The 17,656-nt window shown below is 35.4% G+C and overlaps 2 protein-coding genes across 2 annotated transcripts in view; one reads left to right on the forward strand and one right to left on the reverse strand.

Moving 5' to 3' along the window:
• The window catches only part of LOC137408870 (eukaryotic translation initiation factor 4 gamma 3-like), a 69,625-nt gene that overhangs the window by 27,939 nt on the left and 24,030 nt on the right, over nucleotides 1-17,656 (forward strand). The window contains exons 7-17 of the mRNA XM_068095458.1: nucleotides 379-654; nucleotides 959-1,138; nucleotides 1,249-1,425; nucleotides 1,700-2,287; nucleotides 4,138-4,333; nucleotides 7,187-7,386; nucleotides 7,708-7,974; nucleotides 10,247-10,372; nucleotides 11,754-11,992; nucleotides 13,949-14,108; nucleotides 14,311-14,421. Of these exons, the coding sequence (XP_067951559.1) occupies nucleotides 379-654; nucleotides 959-1,138; nucleotides 1,249-1,425; nucleotides 1,700-2,287; nucleotides 4,138-4,333; nucleotides 7,187-7,386; nucleotides 7,708-7,974; nucleotides 10,247-10,372; nucleotides 11,754-11,992; nucleotides 13,949-14,108; nucleotides 14,311-14,421 (2,520 nt within the window). The remainder of the gene's footprint in view (nucleotides 1-378; nucleotides 655-958; nucleotides 1,139-1,248; nucleotides 1,426-1,699; nucleotides 2,288-4,137; nucleotides 4,334-7,186; nucleotides 7,387-7,707; nucleotides 7,975-10,246; nucleotides 10,373-11,753; nucleotides 11,993-13,948; nucleotides 14,109-14,310; nucleotides 14,422-17,656) is intronic.
• On the reverse strand, nucleotides 14,828-17,039 carry LOC137408879 (uncharacterized). The gene is made up of 2 exons (XM_068095483.1): nucleotides 16,881-17,039; nucleotides 14,828-15,608 (listed from the first exon to the last, which is right to left on the reverse strand). Exons 1-2 carry the CDS (start codon nucleotides 17,001-17,003, stop codon nucleotides 15,042-15,044), a joined length of 690 nt encoding a protein of 229 aa, XP_067951584.1. The 5' UTR covers nucleotides 17,004-17,039; the 3' UTR covers nucleotides 14,828-15,041.

Consider the following 17,656-nt stretch of genomic DNA (forward strand, 5'->3'; position numbering starts at 1 on the left):
GTTTGTTTTATTTCTGTACATCCCTAACTGAACAAACAGGCCAAAATACGAAAAACCGTTTGGCCTTTCGTATTTTGAAATATTTTTTGTAAGTCGGAAAAAAATTTGTAAAACAATGTTTTGTAATGTAGAAATTCAGTATGTATAGTTTTTAATAAGTAGAGGGTCTACTGCTTATAAAAAGTAAATTACTCCTAGTAAATGTCTACTGCTTGTAAAAAAAGTTTATGCTCAAATTATTTGAATTCAGGCTACATTTTGATTTGTTATTTGGCAATCATGTGTTGTTTGTTGAGCATACTCTTATTTGGCTGCATAAAAACCAAACAAGCCAAAAGTGTATTTATTTTCAAGTGTACACAATTTCTTATGTTTTAGCCGTTGATGGCAAATGTACAAATGGTTCAACCAACACAGGCTGCTCAAACATATACCAGACCAGAAGGGAGAAAGAAAAATGTAATAGCTATAGTTGATCCTAACACCAAAGCTATAGTCAACAAAGATCAAATGGCTACAAGCATTGGTACAGCTACCATGGGCACCTCTCCAGCTTCAAGCAGCGCCAGTACACCTCAGCTTCCTGAGTCAGACAAGGGGGTTAGAGTTGAATATAGTCACTCTATCAAAACTGGAGAAACCCAGGCTAGTCAGGTTAGCCGAGGTTTTAATCGTAAACATTTTTATATTTATCTTTGGTATGTTGAACTTGATACCATTAAAATATTGCTTTGTCAAGGTTATCATTTGTCTGATTTGTTTTAGCTGAAGTGCAGGTTCGCTCAAGCTGGTCTTGCTTTTTTGAAGAATATATATTGGTACTTGGTATTATTGCCCATTGATAAAACTGTTGTACCCTTTTCCTTAACTATTGCTTCCACAACAGATGCACTTAATACACTGCATTAGTGGTCTTTAGTTGTATGTTGATGTTCAATGCATTAGATTTATTCTTTAGACCCCTGCCAAGCCTGACATAACAGCTCAATTTAAAGCTCAGGTTGCTCAAGTTGCCTCGCTATCTAGCTCAAGTGTATCAGTTGTCTCAGAGAACACTCCCCCTGTTTTGTCTTCAAATGTTCCAAGTAGCAGTACTGAACAAACTACTAGTCATCCTGATAAAGAAGCCTCTGTCAAGGTCTCTTTACATATACTATCTGTTTTCACGAGTTTTGGCTCATCTCAACAATTACTGTTTTATTAGTACCTTGCTTTAGTTTCTGAATCCTCACAAAATGTTAATTCTAGATTATATCAAGAAACTCTTCAGAGGTGGCGGAAAATGTTGCTGAAGCAGCCGGGCCTGCTAAAGATGGTAAAGAACTGTCTGCTGATGTAGACATCGAGCAGTGTACGACTGATGAACAAACCTGCTCAAAGGATGAAACAGTAGAATCAATACAAGCGCGGGTCTCATCTCAGGAGGTAAATCCCAATTTAGTTATTTGTGTTGCTTGCTACCGATTCCAGTAGTTGGTGTACGATTTATTTGTCGACTAACATCTGTAATGTAAGCTATCAGCAATGTAAGCTATTATTTCCTCTTAATGTTGTACACATGCGATGTAAGCTATTATTTCCTCTTAATGTTGTACACATGCGATGTAAGCTATTATTCCCTCTTAATGTTGTACACATGCGATGTAAGCTATTATTTCCTGTACAGCTAGAAGTTTAAAGCTTTCTTTTGCTTACTCAGGTTAAAAAGCCAGACGATTCGTCAAACCATGAAATAAGCCATTTGGCTGCAGATTCAGCCAAAGCTTCAGTCGAAGTAACACCATCTGATGTTGCTATTGAATTAGACACGTCAGACTTTGCACCTAAATCATCAATGGACTCGGAGTACTCTTTGCCAGGAGAACCAGAGACGGAACAGCTTGCATCAACTTCCATCTCAGATATCCCTGCAACTTCCATCCCAGATATTTCTGCAACTCCCATCCCAGATATGTCTGAAACTCCCATCCCAGATATTTCTGCAACTCCCATCCCAGATAATTCTGCACCTCCCATCCCAGATATTTCTGCAACTCCCATCCCAGATATTTCTGCAATTCCCATCCTAGATATTTCTGCAACTCCCATCCCAGATATTACAGCTCCAAAGCAACCAGTAGCTGAAGACGCCATTAAGGATCAGTTTGAGGCAGCCCCGACCTCTGACAAGCCGGTCAAAAATGCGGAGAATATATGCGCTGAGGCCCCAACAAATGTCCAAGTTGAGAACTATGAGCCAGTCACAGAATCAGTAGCAAAAGTTAGTCACGATCATGTAGAAGCTGAGGTATGTATTAACAATAGCACTGTATTATACATTACTACGCATGCATAATTTGTCTAGTCAACTAAATCTTTTGACAGTAGGACCACAGTTTCCGACTACGATTTGTTGTAGTCTTTAAGTAGCTTTTGTTATTAAAACTAATGTATATAATAATATTTAATTTGGTCCAAGACTAGAAAATGAATCTTAAGCATTTTAGTGTTACTCCACATATCGTGTTTGTTAATAGAGCAGGTACTAGATAGGATACACTGAGTTTCACAGGAAAATTATTAATAGAGAATCATTAGAATTTATGAAAATTATTAATAGGCTACGTTGGAGTAGAAAATGTCATAATTTTAGCAACTCGTACCCTATTTCATTTCCTCAAATGTTTGTGTAAAAGCGTAGAAATAGTTCATATCAGTAACATTTTTATGTTTCTACTTCCTAATTGTCTTTGTGATAGTATCTGTGCACCATATCTTTTATGAATGCAAAATACTAAGTATTCATCACTAGTTCTTCTGAAGCTGATTAGTCATATTGAAATGTGCAGTTTAAAAGCCACAGTCAGCATCCCAAATGAGCTATTTTGGTGCAAGTTCTGATTTTAGACACTTGCTTCTTCGTGATATTATACTGTGAATTCTTGACATTGAGCACAAATTTCAGACTTAAACTTTTGTATGTAAGTTTTTAATATACAAGCAAACTCGGATAGCTCAAACTTCATGGGACCGAGCGAAAGTGTTATCAGAGCGTTCAAGTTATGAGAGCACTGTCGCAAGTCCATCTATTTCTTAGTAGATACATGCACATATACAAACTATAGATAGATAAATCAAAAGCATAGATGACTTGTTGCAAATTAAAAGGTTTCTAATGTAAAGTTTAAAAAAATTTTATCAGAAAGTATAGGTTTTTTCATCACTTGAGATTTTATTGTCATTTTAGGTGATGTGACTGACAGGACATTTTCATTTTAAAATGGGCAAAATTTGATCGCTGTTGAAATGCTCAAAAGAAAATACCTCTTTTTCTTTTGAGCGTTTTAACCGAGATCAATCTTGCCGATTTTGCTGTAAGTGTATTCGAAGGTTACCTCGCTTTTCCTTGCTTTCGAAGGGCCATCGCTAAGCGATGTTTGGTAAGATTTGATTTTGTGCAAACCTTTAGAAAAGTCGTTAACGAAAATATTTTGTCGATGATGGTAATACCGATGCCTAAGAACTACTAAAAGTTGAGGTTTCTCTCCATGGCGTGGAATAAAGTGATACTCCAAAGCGATAGCAACCGTCTCGGTAGCCGTTGGGCAAAAAATTGTTATTTGAGTTTGACTGTATTGTGCAAATGTTGCAAATACTTGAAATTCAGTAAGACATGATACCACGGTGACCTACATCCAGCTATTATACAGCAGCAATCAGGTCGCCTATAATGACCAATTTTTAACCTGGCATGTTTTTTACAGAAAAATAAATTCTATACAAATTAAGTCTTGCTGTAGCTTCGGCAAAGAAAAGAAATAATTTCAATTGTGAAAAATATGAAATTTGTTCAACAGTGCAATGCTCGAGCTAAATGAAACTCAATAACATCAGCATTTCTATAATAATTTTGACTCTCAGTGTAGAGGTTATCTTTGTGACTTTTAAAATGAAAGCTTTCTATTGGCTGACAAATAAGAATGAGAAATAAAAAATGTTTGCATAAGTTTTAAAATTACTGGAAAGTCAGTCTTCCTACTGATCGCAATGGTATTTGTTAAGTTCTCAACGCATCTATAGGATGGAGCATTGCTGATTCCTGTCATTCTTTTATGTTTTAGTTGTCATAGCCTTGCAGTTGCAGCTTTTAATTTGCAGGAACCAGTTTTGAAGGCTACACTGTCTGATAGGGAACTCATGCCACCCCCAGCTCCTGTTGTTCCCTCCGTACCTCTACCCACAACTCCGCCAGTCACAGAAAATAAGGAAAATACACCAATTCCTGTAATATCCTCTCCTGCAAAATCTGCCAAGAGCATACCTTCTCATAATTCTCCGCTAACTCCACCGGACGGTAGGGCCTTCAGTGCTTATATTACCATTCTATCGTGTAGTTCATACCTACCATCAAACCTTGACATAAGATATTCTCAACATACAAAATCTTGGACATACAACATGACTTTAGACAAATATCTGTCTCAACATTTGAATCATTTCCCGACGAGTTTGTCCAAACATTGTGTTTGAATCTGTACATATTTTCATTGTTCTCCCTCACATTGGCTAGTTTTACGGTTCTCGAATAATGCTAACCAGTGCTTTCCGTATTCAATTTAAAGCATTAAATATTTTGTTTTCAAGCATGCAATTTGATTTATAAGGTGGAAATGGTAGAAGTGGCATAAGATAAAAAGGCAAAAAGGTGTTAAAGGAAATTATAAAAAACTGTGAGCCAACGTCTATGAAGTTGTCTCATAGTTATCAAAGTGAAGAAAGAGATGGAAACAAGTTGAGATGTTAGGCATGATGATCTATAAGTCTCGCTTTCACATTATGTGCTTGTCTGTTAGTCTGCACAAGTGCTATGCATTTCCCTAATTCCCCGACTATTGTGTCCAAACTTCACATGCATATTCTTCATGCCTCCTCTGCCACATTTGGCGTGGTGCCTCTGAATCAGCCTTTTCAACATCCATCTGCAGTCTGTCTGATTAAAAATGTTATAAATCTCAGGCATTGCTGGGCTTACTGTCAATTAAAAATAAAATTTAAAAGTGATTTGAAAACAAAACGTGTCAATGTTAAGTTTACAAGTTTACGTCGTCCGAGTTCATCTAGCTTGGTGTGTCTGTCTCTTTTATCCATCGCTATCTGTCTTGAAAAGAAGTATCTAAAAATTTCTATCAACTATCAGCAATATTTTTGTTTGCAAGGTGGGTAGAGACCAAGATGTTCATCCATTCATTGCACTCAAATTATCCTAATCAGTATAGAGGTTTGTTGTAAATATTCCTGCATTGCTCATGTAACAATCAAACCAATTTTTAACCAAACCATATGTTAGAAGCTTGCCAGTGTCCATAGATACCGAATGCTTTAAAATACTATAACTTGTGGAGAGATTGCTCTACGTACTGTACGTAAAACATGCACTCTTTTCAGCAGATTAACATAATTGCCCGATGCTTTGCTTGTTCTTGTATATTGATTTGAAAATTTGATAAAATGCCATTGTGCAAGTAGGTTTTCTGTTTGTTTTGTGCAGAACCATTGCTGTAGAATATTCAATTTGTTAATGCTATCAGTCTAGCCTAATCAGCCACAAGGACTCTTTAAACCTGTCAGATGCATTATTCTTAATATTTTATACAGAAATGGCATTTTTGTGAGACATATATTTTCCTATTTCAAATTGTCATTGTTGGTGCCGACTGCCATAAACAGTTAGCGTCTTAATGGTCTATCTGCTTAGTATGACTAGTTGTAGCATCGCTGAATGCTACATAGGTTATATCTATTGTCAAATACAATTAATGTCTGACATGCAGCTCGAAACAAAATTAACATACAATATGTAGAGAAAAATAGAATAAAAATAATATGTCAAGTGTTAACTTAGCGTCTGACCACATTGCTCCATTTTTATTGTCCCTATCCTACCAGGCAGAGTAGCCTTTGCTTCCGTTCTTAATTCATTATGAAATATAGTGGATTCTCTACTTATGAAATTTATTCATGCCATTTCGTCAGTAGAAACTGATTTTACTGTATAAATGCCCTAATCTATGCCAAACCTCCACAAAATGCAGCTACAACAACACCGAACTTGAATTGATAGAAATGATGGTTGTCTTACCTTGTACATGAGATGGGATAATTCTGAATTATACCAAGAATGAACACAAAGCACTTGTGTTTACTGATTTTCGCTTGAAAAGAACATGAGTGAGATGCATGCCAAGTCTAACAAACTAACAAACAGGCAAATGTGCGAAAGGCATTTCAGCCTTTAGTATCTAGAAATATCTTTATCCAAGGAAGATTTTATTAGATGTTAAGTAACTTCAAAATTTTCATATGTAGAGTCTTTCGTAAGCAGAAGTTTCATGGTATATATGTCAAATGATTGATATTATCCCTGCCATGTCTGGGAAAACTAACTCTGTCAAGCCAACAGAACTGCATTCATGCATTTGCAGCACTGCTACAGTTGGTGATTGCTAAAAAGTAATTGATCATGATTAAACTGTTAGCCTTTGCCCTCACTCTTTGATATTTGGTTTTAAATTGGAGCTTTTCTGTGGCTTGATTAGCTATTCTCACCTGATAAATGCATCAGTATACTAATAACTATTGTACGCAGTCAAAGCTCAGTCATGGTGGGCTGTTAAGTAAATCTTTTGTTAAAAGTTGGAAGGTGTTAACTGAAATTAAATGTTGTTTGCATACATCCATATAATAAAATCTGTAACTGATCAGCTAAAATGTTAACATATTCAGTTTTTCTCAATAAAAATTGTATCCTGTATTTTGTATCCCTCCCATAACAATAAAAATCCTGTGAAGGATTTGTTTAATTATATTGGTTCTTTCTACAGTATCCAATAAAACCAAAATATTTGCATGTGTTGCATTTAAACTTTGCTATCTGCTGCATTGTGGCCAATCCGGTATAGACTCCATTAACTGTGTTTTGTTACGTATTCTGGTTGGTTTAGTGGAGAGTTGTTGAGGCATCAGTGCTGTTGATATTTTAATGAATATATAATATTACCTTTATCAAACTATCTTAAAGTTGGTTAGTATCCTATCTGGAACAGCGGTGTGTAGAGAGTTTTATGGGTAGTTTGAAGTCACTTGAGGATCTTTATACTAAAACAGATTCTATTTAATTTGTCACTAATAATAAAGCCTTTCATTGTAGAACAAAAATCTGATGATGGGAAAGTGAAGACGTACACAAGGGATTTTCTAATGAGTCTGAAAGAGGCCAATCTATCACAAGTTAAGCCCGATGGACTAGGTTCTGCCATTCTTCAAGAAATCACATACAGTGGTCGATCCTTGCCCGCCATGTCAGTTGGCAAAAGAGACTTAAACCCCGAATACTTCAAACCAAACAGCGTATGTTGGATTGAATTATCATTTATTCTGTACATTTCTACTTCATAATTAGTATTGTTATTAATTTGTAATATTAGTACACAAATAATCTTATATAGTAGGTTATTTTATAGCCCAAAACTGATCAGAGACCGCTTCCTTCTTCCAACTTTTCCATGGTTTGTATAATGGTATAGTTCCTTACTTTTTTAGTTGTTTGTTAAAGGTTCCGCTTGGTTGTCTTGTTGTCTAGCTATACAAACATGGCATAGTTGTATAGTGTTGTTTGCATACGTTCGCAATGCTGGTCTTTACTCCATTTTGTCTTTGTTCATATTTCAGTCTCCACGCGGTTCAATGGGCAACAAGAGGTCCAGTATGTCCCGTGATAATAAGAGCATGGATGCAACAGTCGGAAATAGGCAACACAAAATTAGATTTTGCCGTGAAGAGGTCAAACTTAAGGTTGCAGAACATGCGTGGAAGCCTGGTGATAAAGCAGCTGCAAATTTCACTGAGGATGAAAAGGCTCATTTGGACCTATTAAAAAAGTTTAGAGGAATGCTCAATAAGATCACTCCGTCGACGTTCGAGAAACTCTTGGTCAAGGTACATGTCCACAAGTTTTCTGGTCTGTTCGGCTACAGATTATATGATACATAATCTGTTAGCTTACTGTTAGCAATGGAAAATCGATGGTTAAACTTGCATTGACCAAAAAGCTAAAATAGATGTGTAAGGAAAGAGTATGTCATAGCAAAATTTTGAAACCATTTTTGTCCCAACTACTATGCTAGTAGTCAGGGAGTTAACCCATTCAGTACTAATTAGTTATCACTTATCAGTTGACTGCCCACAAGCCTAATTAATTTTTCAGTAGCCTTATAATTAAAATGGAGCTACACGAAATTGAGTATAACTACAGTATTTTTCAAAATAATCTTGATTTGTTTTCTGCAGTTTAACTGAAACATTCCAGGCTACAATTTGATATAAATATCTCTGTAGCTTTACAAATTCTACTAACCACAATTTCTAATACTTCCGCGAAAAATATTTTTGATCAAAGTGAATTTTTATGTTTCAAAGCAGCTATCAAGCAGTTTTTTGGTAGTGACATTGTTGGACTACGTTAGATTGATAGGGAGCTTTATCGGCAGCAAATCAAAAAAATATTTCTCAATTCCAAGGAATAGAACAGGTGTTACAAGCTTCTAACTAACACTACGTCGCTGACAGTTTTATCAATTACATAATTGAACAGCTTGGTAATTTATATTGAAATGCATTGCAGAGGTTATTATGGATATATTATGCATAAAACAAGATAATAAGTTACCAGCTATCAGGCAATCACCAGCAAGGAAAATATATGTAAAAATAAAGTAAAATATACTGTAAAAAATGCAGTAAAAATGAAGCTGCATGAAAAAGGAACATTTTATACATGTGTATATATATATATATATAAATATATACAAATGTATTCATAAAAAAGTGACGAGACATTGAGAGTTATTTGATGCCAACTACCCATGCACATTTGCTCCAATTATAAATTGATTGATGCAGTATCTTCTTGGCTTTGGTAGTTCTTGTAGTTCTACAAGAAAATCATAAAATTATTATTTATTATAGGATAATCAAGTGATGAGTTCTAAAAATCGATAAAAATCTAAATTTTATTTGATTGAAAATGTTATAATCATGTGTATCATAAAAAATCCATATCTTACACTGTTAGAATATAGTTGGTTCGAAATTCACAACAAAAGTTTCGGCTTTTTATCGTTGTTTTTCTTTTCAGTAAAATTCTATATATATATAGCCACATAAAACTTACCTTCTTCCATGAATAAGTTCTCAATTTTTTCTTGAACATTAGTTTAGTTGCTATTTTCTTCCTCTGAGCTGATTACCACATCTGATTCACTTGAAAAGTTTGCCATCGTCCTAATAAACTTTTTCCAAAACGGCGATCAACAAATTTTCAGAACAGTTAATATCTATCACGTAATTTGTTAGTTAAAAATCTATTGTCCAATCACATATTTGGTATCAAAATGATGCCCAGGCTCTTAAACTTCGTTTGGTGAATAAATAAAACCGATCTACCTAAACAGCTAAGCAATAGAGTGAATCAAGTTTAACCCTGAGAATTCGGGATCAGGCCCTGGGAGAACAACTCTTTCCGTAATAACCGGGAACTGGCCTGAATGGGTTAATTAATTCAAGTAGTTAGTTCTCCTGCGTTATGTTCAAAGTAATTTCCTGACAAAAAATAAATTAAAGGAGGTAAAATTGAAATGTTAGAAAGAACTACACCAATAATAATAAGTAGAGTAATTATTTAGGTTAAACTGTTAATTGGCTAAAACTTATTTCAAAAAGTAGTCTTACTTTTCACTACAAATCTGCTTTGCGACGTCGCTGATCAGGTATCTTTTTTATCAAAAATATAATATCTTCATATAATATACACGTATGTATTTAATAAATGCTTAAATAGAATTAATAATAATAAAGATAAGAAATAATGATAAAACACAATTTGGTTGAAAACACTTCAAGTTGTTTCAAACCCGTGTCTTGTAATACGTGTCTAAAACTGATTAATCAATGCGTTGAATGGGGTAGTTGTGTGCTCATCATGTGTGGTCCAACAGCAATGTTGAAAGTGTGCATAAGTATTCGGCTACGTAGTTGCAGACAGCATCAGTTATGTGTAGAATGTCTATAGTTTAAAAAGGGAAGCCAAACTCTGATTGTGGCGTTTTCTGCACTGTTGTTTTCTGCACTGTTGTTCGCTGTAGAACCTATCGCCATAGCTTGTGTTGCCTATGCTTTGTTTAATTGTTAATTAATTGCGTTATGTTATTAGATTCTTGAACTTCCTGTAAAAAGTGAAAAAGATCTAACTGAAGTGATGATTCTCCTTTTTGACAAGGCCAGAAATGAACCGGACTTCTGTCGTGTCTATGCAAATCTCTGCCAAGCAATAGCCAAGGTTTGGATCATTTACCCATACCTAGATGTTATTCGAATCTATACGTCGTCAATGTGTTAATATTTTCATACCTGTGCTACAGCTGGAATATTTCCTATAATGTAATGATTGCACCACAGCAACCACAACTGTCCTAGAGGAAAAACAACCAAGACTACACCAACGAGAGCCTACATCAAAATTTTTTAACAATTCCTGGTTTGTTGCTTCATCAACCTTAAACAGTAATAAATTTATCAAATAAACAATCAAAACTCTTGGTTGTCCATAGCTTTTAAAGCAGCGAAAAGAGGAACTGTTAACTCCATGTCCCATCAAACCATAGAACTAGCCTAATTTATTCAGTTTTGAGTAAAATATCGTAGGAGTCATTCTCAGTATCATATGCTTCATTAAAAACTCACCTTGACTATTTTTTACTTTGCAGTATTTTTAATAATAATACAATTTAATATAATGATGTAGCCTTTCTAATGCCAAGTGATTTGTTCCTTGAACAGTAAATCAATTTTTTGTCACATTCAACAAGCAACATAAAAGTTTGGTATTATTTGAGATCCAGGTTCGGCGTGTTATGACAACAGAATCTGAAAGTGTACAAAACTAAAATGGAAGCGCTGGCTGGTCTTTTGTTTCTAAAAAGCTTGGTGTTCATAAGAGATGACTTCGTGTTCATAATCAATAAAGAGTTTGCTTGCATCTCGCCATTGAAATTTTTCTGGTCATGTAAATCGCCCATAAGAATGCAGTTTTGACAAGAAATTCGTAGATATAGGCTCAATACAAAGATATAAGAAGCTGTTTCTGGAGTATAAAATTATCCTAGCTTTAATTAAACGATCAACGTTATTTTTTCTCCTATTAAAGACTGGTAAAACCAATTAGCCCAAAATCTTATTCTAAATGATCAGAGCGGCGGCTTCAGGAAATTGTTGCAAGACAAATGGTAGCTGCGCAAGTTTTTTTTGTAATCGCTCTTGTGTTATAATAATGTTTTAAAATAGTACATGTTACGACATGGGTTTTAACAGCGATAAAAGAAAATGATAATATTGCATATTTTTCAAGCCCATCAGATACTTGCCTACATAGCTATGATGACAATAGTTTGTGTTAGCCATGGATATTTTGCACTGCTCATACGCAAGCATACTGATGGTTATAAATTATGCGAAAAAATAATCATTTTTGCTGTCACTAGACATTTAAATTAAAATCTGTCTATTGGAAGTATTTTGAGATCTACTAAGGGGAAAATTGTCATTTTGTGTAATATCCATTTTAGCCTTTTTTCAACAAATTGTTGGATTTTTACATCAAATGTAGTTATCAGCATCTGCAATCAATCGTTGCTTGCTAATAAACATACACTGTATTGTAGGAGTATAAGATTCGTAAGGAAGACACAGGAGAAGAAGTTAACTTTAGAAAGGTGCTTTTGGTGCGCTGCCAGAAGGAGTTTGAAGCAACTGATCAGGATGATCGTGTGATGTCGGATAAGCTGGAGATCCTTGAGAAAGCGCTGAAAACAGCAGAGACAGACGAAGAGAAGGCGCGGTTAAACCAAGAGTTTAAAACTGAACAGACAAAAGTGAGACACCGAAAACTCGGTTACATGAGGTAAATATCTGCTTAGACTGTGATAGCCTATTTGTGACTTACTATGCAACTATTCTCATTAGATTACTGGATACCACAAAATTAGTAGCATAAATCCACATTAGCAAAATGATGAGAACAGTAGTGCAGATTTGGTTCGAAACCTTTTGATCGTTAAAAATATTGATGTATGTCATTAAGCTTTGCACTTTAGATGGTTGTGACGAGTTTATTAATAGAATATTATTTAAAGGTTGACTTGCAATAAAATTCACATTACAGTTATGTGGTATCATAAGATTCACCATGTCTCACTCTGTTGTGTTGTAGGGGCAAAATATATGGAAATGTGATTACAAGCTCTTAAAAGCTAAAAAACAAACAGTTAATCGCAGCCACACGAGACCGCCGTAGTTTGGATTCGCTTTCCAAAACGGCTCAAATGGGACGTAGCTGTTACAGGATGGTTTCTGTTTACACTTTCATGCAACCTCATTCGTCGAAATAGTTTCAATAAAACCATATCTATTGTTCTTACGCGTCTGTTTTATCATCATTGTAATGCTGTCAATTTTAGCCGTGATATCTTATAGCTTACCGTAAAAAATCGTTAAATTTTTCAACCTCAGCTCGAAGGAGTACATATCATTGTCTGATAATCATGACGAGCATGTTGGTTACCTGTGATAATCGAAAAGTGCTGCAAAATCTATTTGCGAAGTATTGGGTCACGCGATCAGATTACGACTTGACGATTGAATAATGCCGAAACAAAACTGTAAAGTAGGGAGCATCTATATTTAATACGGGGACTTCGGTAAAACCCGAAGTGTTTGTCATAAACTAGTGCTACGATATGTTTTATAGTGAGCTTTTATTGGCCTTTCAATACATGTGAGAACATAACGTGACAAGACGATAACCAAACTGTAATGACTACGTCAAATAAATAAACAGATTCCAATCTATGGCGGCATTTCGTTTTTCAGCTTTTAAGGGCTTGTAATCACATTTCCACGTATTTGGCACCCACAACAGAGTAAGACATGGTGAATCTTTTGATACCAAATAACTGCAATGTGAATTTTGTTGCAAGTCAACCTTTAAGAGAAATTTATTAAGAGAAATTTATTAAGAGAAAAGTTCTATTATTCATGAGTATAAACAAAGCATAGTTTCATAGCTGCAGTATTATTCAAACATCAGACAATGCAGCAAATAATTCAGTATATCATTTTATAATGACCTGCGCAAAAACTGTTTCCAGTATATTGGTTAAAAGTATGAAAAAGCAAAGCGATGTTGATAATTCGTGCACCATCATATATGTAAACCTCATAAACATTGTAGTTCTATAGCTTCTCTATTATTTCCATCCATCATTGATTGTGGTTTTTAGTTATTGTTATAACCTGACTTTGTTCTCTGTGTGTTTCCTCTACTTCATATCAAAGTTGCATTTTCAAAGCTGACCTGAATAGGTCTGTAGCTGTGCCATCTCGTACAAGCTGATTTTAAATAAGGTGTACCTGGTAATTAGCATATACAGATGTCACTTGCTATTTTGGAAGGCTGTTTGCTAAGCAACGACAGTAATTATATTAAAATATTCACTGTGGTGATGAACCGCTTTGTGAATGCTGAGATATCAGAATAGTAGTCTTTGTATGTGAGGAATAAATAGGTTTGTGCGAGTCTCTTCACTGCTGACACTGTTGTTTGCTTATCTGGTATGAGCTGCCAAATCCATTAGACTATCTCTTTTATACCATCTGCCATTTATTCAGTATATTGTAATAATTGAGCTAGCTTTGAATAGCAGGGCATTTCCAATTTGTGCTGTTGAGGGCTCTACCTCATCCTTGGTTTAGTTGTATATTCTTAATACTTTGTTATGTGACACTATTTGTACCTATTTGACACTGGCTCTTGTCACATACTACCTACAAATCACTACCTTCAAATCCCTACCTTCAGGTTCCTTGGAGAGCTCTATGTCCTTCGCATGCTCACTGGAAATATAATGCATCAATGCGTGACAAGTCTGCTGAAAGCATCAGATGAGGAAAGTCTCGAGTACCTCTGCAAGCTCTGGACCACCATTGGCAAATCTATGGACTCTGAGGAGAAAGCTAGAGTTTGTGTTTATATTATGGATTAATCGTGGGTTATTGAGTCTACAGTTAAACATCTATGCAAGCAGTAAACTAAACGGTTATCTTGTGATCGTATAAGTTATCCACCCTTCTTTTTATAGTATGCAATTGCTTTGTTAGTTTGTGATGATTTGCTGTTGTAGGAACCTAATTATAGTACTATGATAATAATTATATTTGTAGGCCTACAATGACCAGTACTTTCAGCAGATGAAGAAAATAGCAACTGGCCAAATTAGGAATGTGGGAGTTAGAATTAAATTTGCTCTAAAAGATGTAATAGAACTTAGAGAGGTGAGTGCTAATGTAAATTTGTTGTCAGTTTTTCTTACAAACTGAAGGAATGATTTACGGGAGCACATTTCTCGTTTGATTAAATTAATTTAGAATATTTAGCTTCTCTATCTAGGTAGTGTGTATTCTCAGACATTCATGTCACGCTAATAGAACAGACTCGTGCAATGTGCTGACAGAGACAACCACTCTTCTATTTCCTAGTAATACTTTTGTCAGCTCGTAGGCTCTATGAGTAATTAGGCAGTATTGGGAGTTGGCCACGAATTAAAAGCAAGCATATATTTAAGTGAAATGTAATATTCTGATGTGGAAAGTCTATGCTTCATTTAATGTCGTCGAGCAATATGCAGAACCAAATCTCTTGTTTAGGTAACCGCGGCAACTGGGGAGACTTTCAGATGCCTTTATGATTAGTAAGGTTTTGATTAGGTATGCCATGAATTTATTAAAATGATTGATTGCTGATATTTACATAACTTTGATGCATATAAATGGGTGTGCAACATAGAATATACAGGGATATAGTGTGTTACATACAGGTAAAACACATATATAATGCATTGGATTATTGCATAATTTCCAAATATGCAGACCCCTCGACTTGTCTGTTACGCTGCTCATATTTTGCCCTTTCTGGTTTTGTGTGGCATTGATTTCGTTGTAGGGTTGGTCTTCGCCATGTCATATTGGAGTTCGGCTACATAGGTTTTACTGGTCGCTTCAATGTGTTCCCTTACAACGTCGTTTTCTAGTTCGGCTGGGTATCTGTGGCTCCTTCGAGCTTTATCCTCCGCATCGATTTCATTCTGTAACTCTGGCACATAAGTGTCTTGATGTTTCTTGAACTGTAATGCTAACGCATCTGAATTCACTCTCATAGTTGACGAATAACCCAAAGCAGAATTTGGCTGCACCAACTGTCCTATGAATGTCGCTTGCCATGTCGTTATTATAACCGCCCCTATAATCAATAGTCCCATTAACCATGATAGGCTAGTCAACACTCGCGCTTGTCTCCTCTTGTTGTGCGCAATATCCGTGTTCCCTAGTCGATATTCCATTTCTGCTGACAATAAGTGCACTAGGCCAGTAATGCTGAATGGACCAAAGCAACATATTGCAGATAGTACAGAGGCTACATAATCACTCTTCCAGGGACTTGTTGCTGCATAACTTTGATATGCCTGTCAACAAGTGAGAAAACGGTGCATCTAAAAGAATTGAGACACTGTCCATGATAAATTTTGTCAACATAAAGCTGCGTTCACACCAACTGATTTGTTAACTGAAACGTATCTTAATGATTTTGTGGGAGTAATTGGCCCGACTTTTTTCTGTTTATACCAGGACAAGTTTGGTCCAAGACTGGGTGATTCTGCCTTTTTATTTGCTGAGTCAAATAACTTTAACTGATATATTTTTAGTGAGTTGAGATTGAAATTTTGTTGACTGTTTCCTACGAAGTATCTCATGGACGTTTTTAACGAGTTTACCAGTTATTTTGCATTACCCAGTTCATCACTAATGATGAATAACTCCAGGGAGGATGATCTTTTGCGAACATAATCTCCTTCAAGCATTATTGCAACAGCATAATAATTGAAGCAGATGCTTAATTGCTATAATAATTTGACGTGAGCAATAATTCTGTTGATAGAACCCTTCAGGGTGCTCTCAACAGAATTATTGCTTTCTTTTGAAGCTATGACAAAAAAAGTGCACAAATGTACAAACAAATATGGTGTTGGCTTTAAATGACTATTTTTAATTCAGTATGAAGATGATTTCGTTGGCTACTCCAATTAAAAATTGTTCTAGAATTGTCCACCGGTCGGGCATGGTTCGATAAAATTTTTCTCTGAACAAAGTCAGGCTCGTTTTGTTTGCTTTTGTCACACGAGATTCTTGTTCAGTAGGCCGAATCATCCAGACAATTGGTGTGAAATCGGCTGATATGAACGCAGCTTTAGAAGATTAAGACATTGTAGCCAAATACAAATATCCCGTCAATGGGTTGGCCCCGGCCACAAGTAAAATCAATCCAATGTTTCGAAAGCGCATATATCTTTATGAAGCAACCAGTTCACAATTAACAACTACACTACCTTTAGCTGAAGACACCAATCAGTGAAAAATTTCCCATTCTCTAATTAATAGTACATCATTTAATGAAATTATTATATTCTGTCATTATTTACAATTCTGCTATTTTATGTGTTAGTTTTTCGTGATTTAGTTTTCATTGAAATGAATGAATTGAATAAAGAAATTGACAGTTACATTTACTAGCATTAAATTGTCGAAATCAAACACAAATTTCTGCAGTGGTGGACCAAACTAACTTGAGCAGAGCTGAAACTTTGGTTTGGTGTTCTTCATATGATCCATCCTCATACATGCGACCACCTCAATTATTACAAAATCTAAATCGATGTGAAAACGGGTAGTTACCTTACCACTTGGAATCGATATGGAATCGATCTGCTACCAGGCTTAGTTGCATCATCAACAGCTTCTTGTTGCTTTTCCACATCACAGCTCGTCGGTTTCTTGTCTTCAGCACCAATTGTAGACTTCATGTTCAGTTTAGTTGCAACTTATAAATCATGTGATAATTGGAGTTCTTTCTACATGAAAGGCAGCTCCGTTGATTCTTATATAGATGAATTCTCGGTCACAGCTCACTGCTTACGCATGCTCTCTAGCATAGATCGGCAATAAATTGGAGTTGTCTTCCTTTGTTCTGAAATTAAATCTTGCTACTAGTATGTTAATTTTGCATGACGATTTTCCTTGTAGAGGAGAGCTATTGCAGTATTAATTTAACTGAAGTTTCTTATCAGTTGCTAAAAATCTGAACACAACTGTCCGATAGGACTTATTGGTTGAAGGGTGGATCAATGTTTGTTACTTGATGCATATCCATTGTCATTTAAAACTGCATATTAGAATATTTAATACATAACTGTGTGGATCAATAATTTTATCATGCAATTTCCCAATATTTTCTCACAACACCCTCTACATAAGCGTAATTTAACTGTAAATGATAGATTACTCATAGTGAAGTAAACCTATGCTGAGGGGGAGTTTTGGTTTTTAAGATGTTTGCAAAATATTGCTTATGGAAAACTTTCTGATATAAAATAATTTTTACTAAAATTGTTGCTAATTCACTTTGGACACCCATCGAGTCATTTTAAAATTAACATTGACAAATTATGTCCGTATG

Source organism: Watersipora subatra, chromosome 11, assembly GCF_963576615.1.
Source record: "Watersipora subatra chromosome 11, tzWatSuba1.1, whole genome shotgun sequence".
Classification (NCBI taxonomy): Eukaryota; Metazoa; Bryozoa; class Gymnolaemata; order Cheilostomatida; family Watersiporidae; genus Watersipora; species Watersipora subatra.

Excerpts from the sequence above, each read along its gene's own strand:
- LOC137408879 (XM_068095483.1), bottom strand. The coding sequence starts at position 17,003 with ATGAAGTCTACAATTGGTGCTGAAGACAAGAAACCGACGAGCTGTGAT. Across the intron at positions 15,609-16,880 it reads TTCCATATCGATTCCAAGTG|GCATATCAAAGTTATGCAGC; the intron begins GTAAGGTAACTA and ends ACTTGTTGACAG.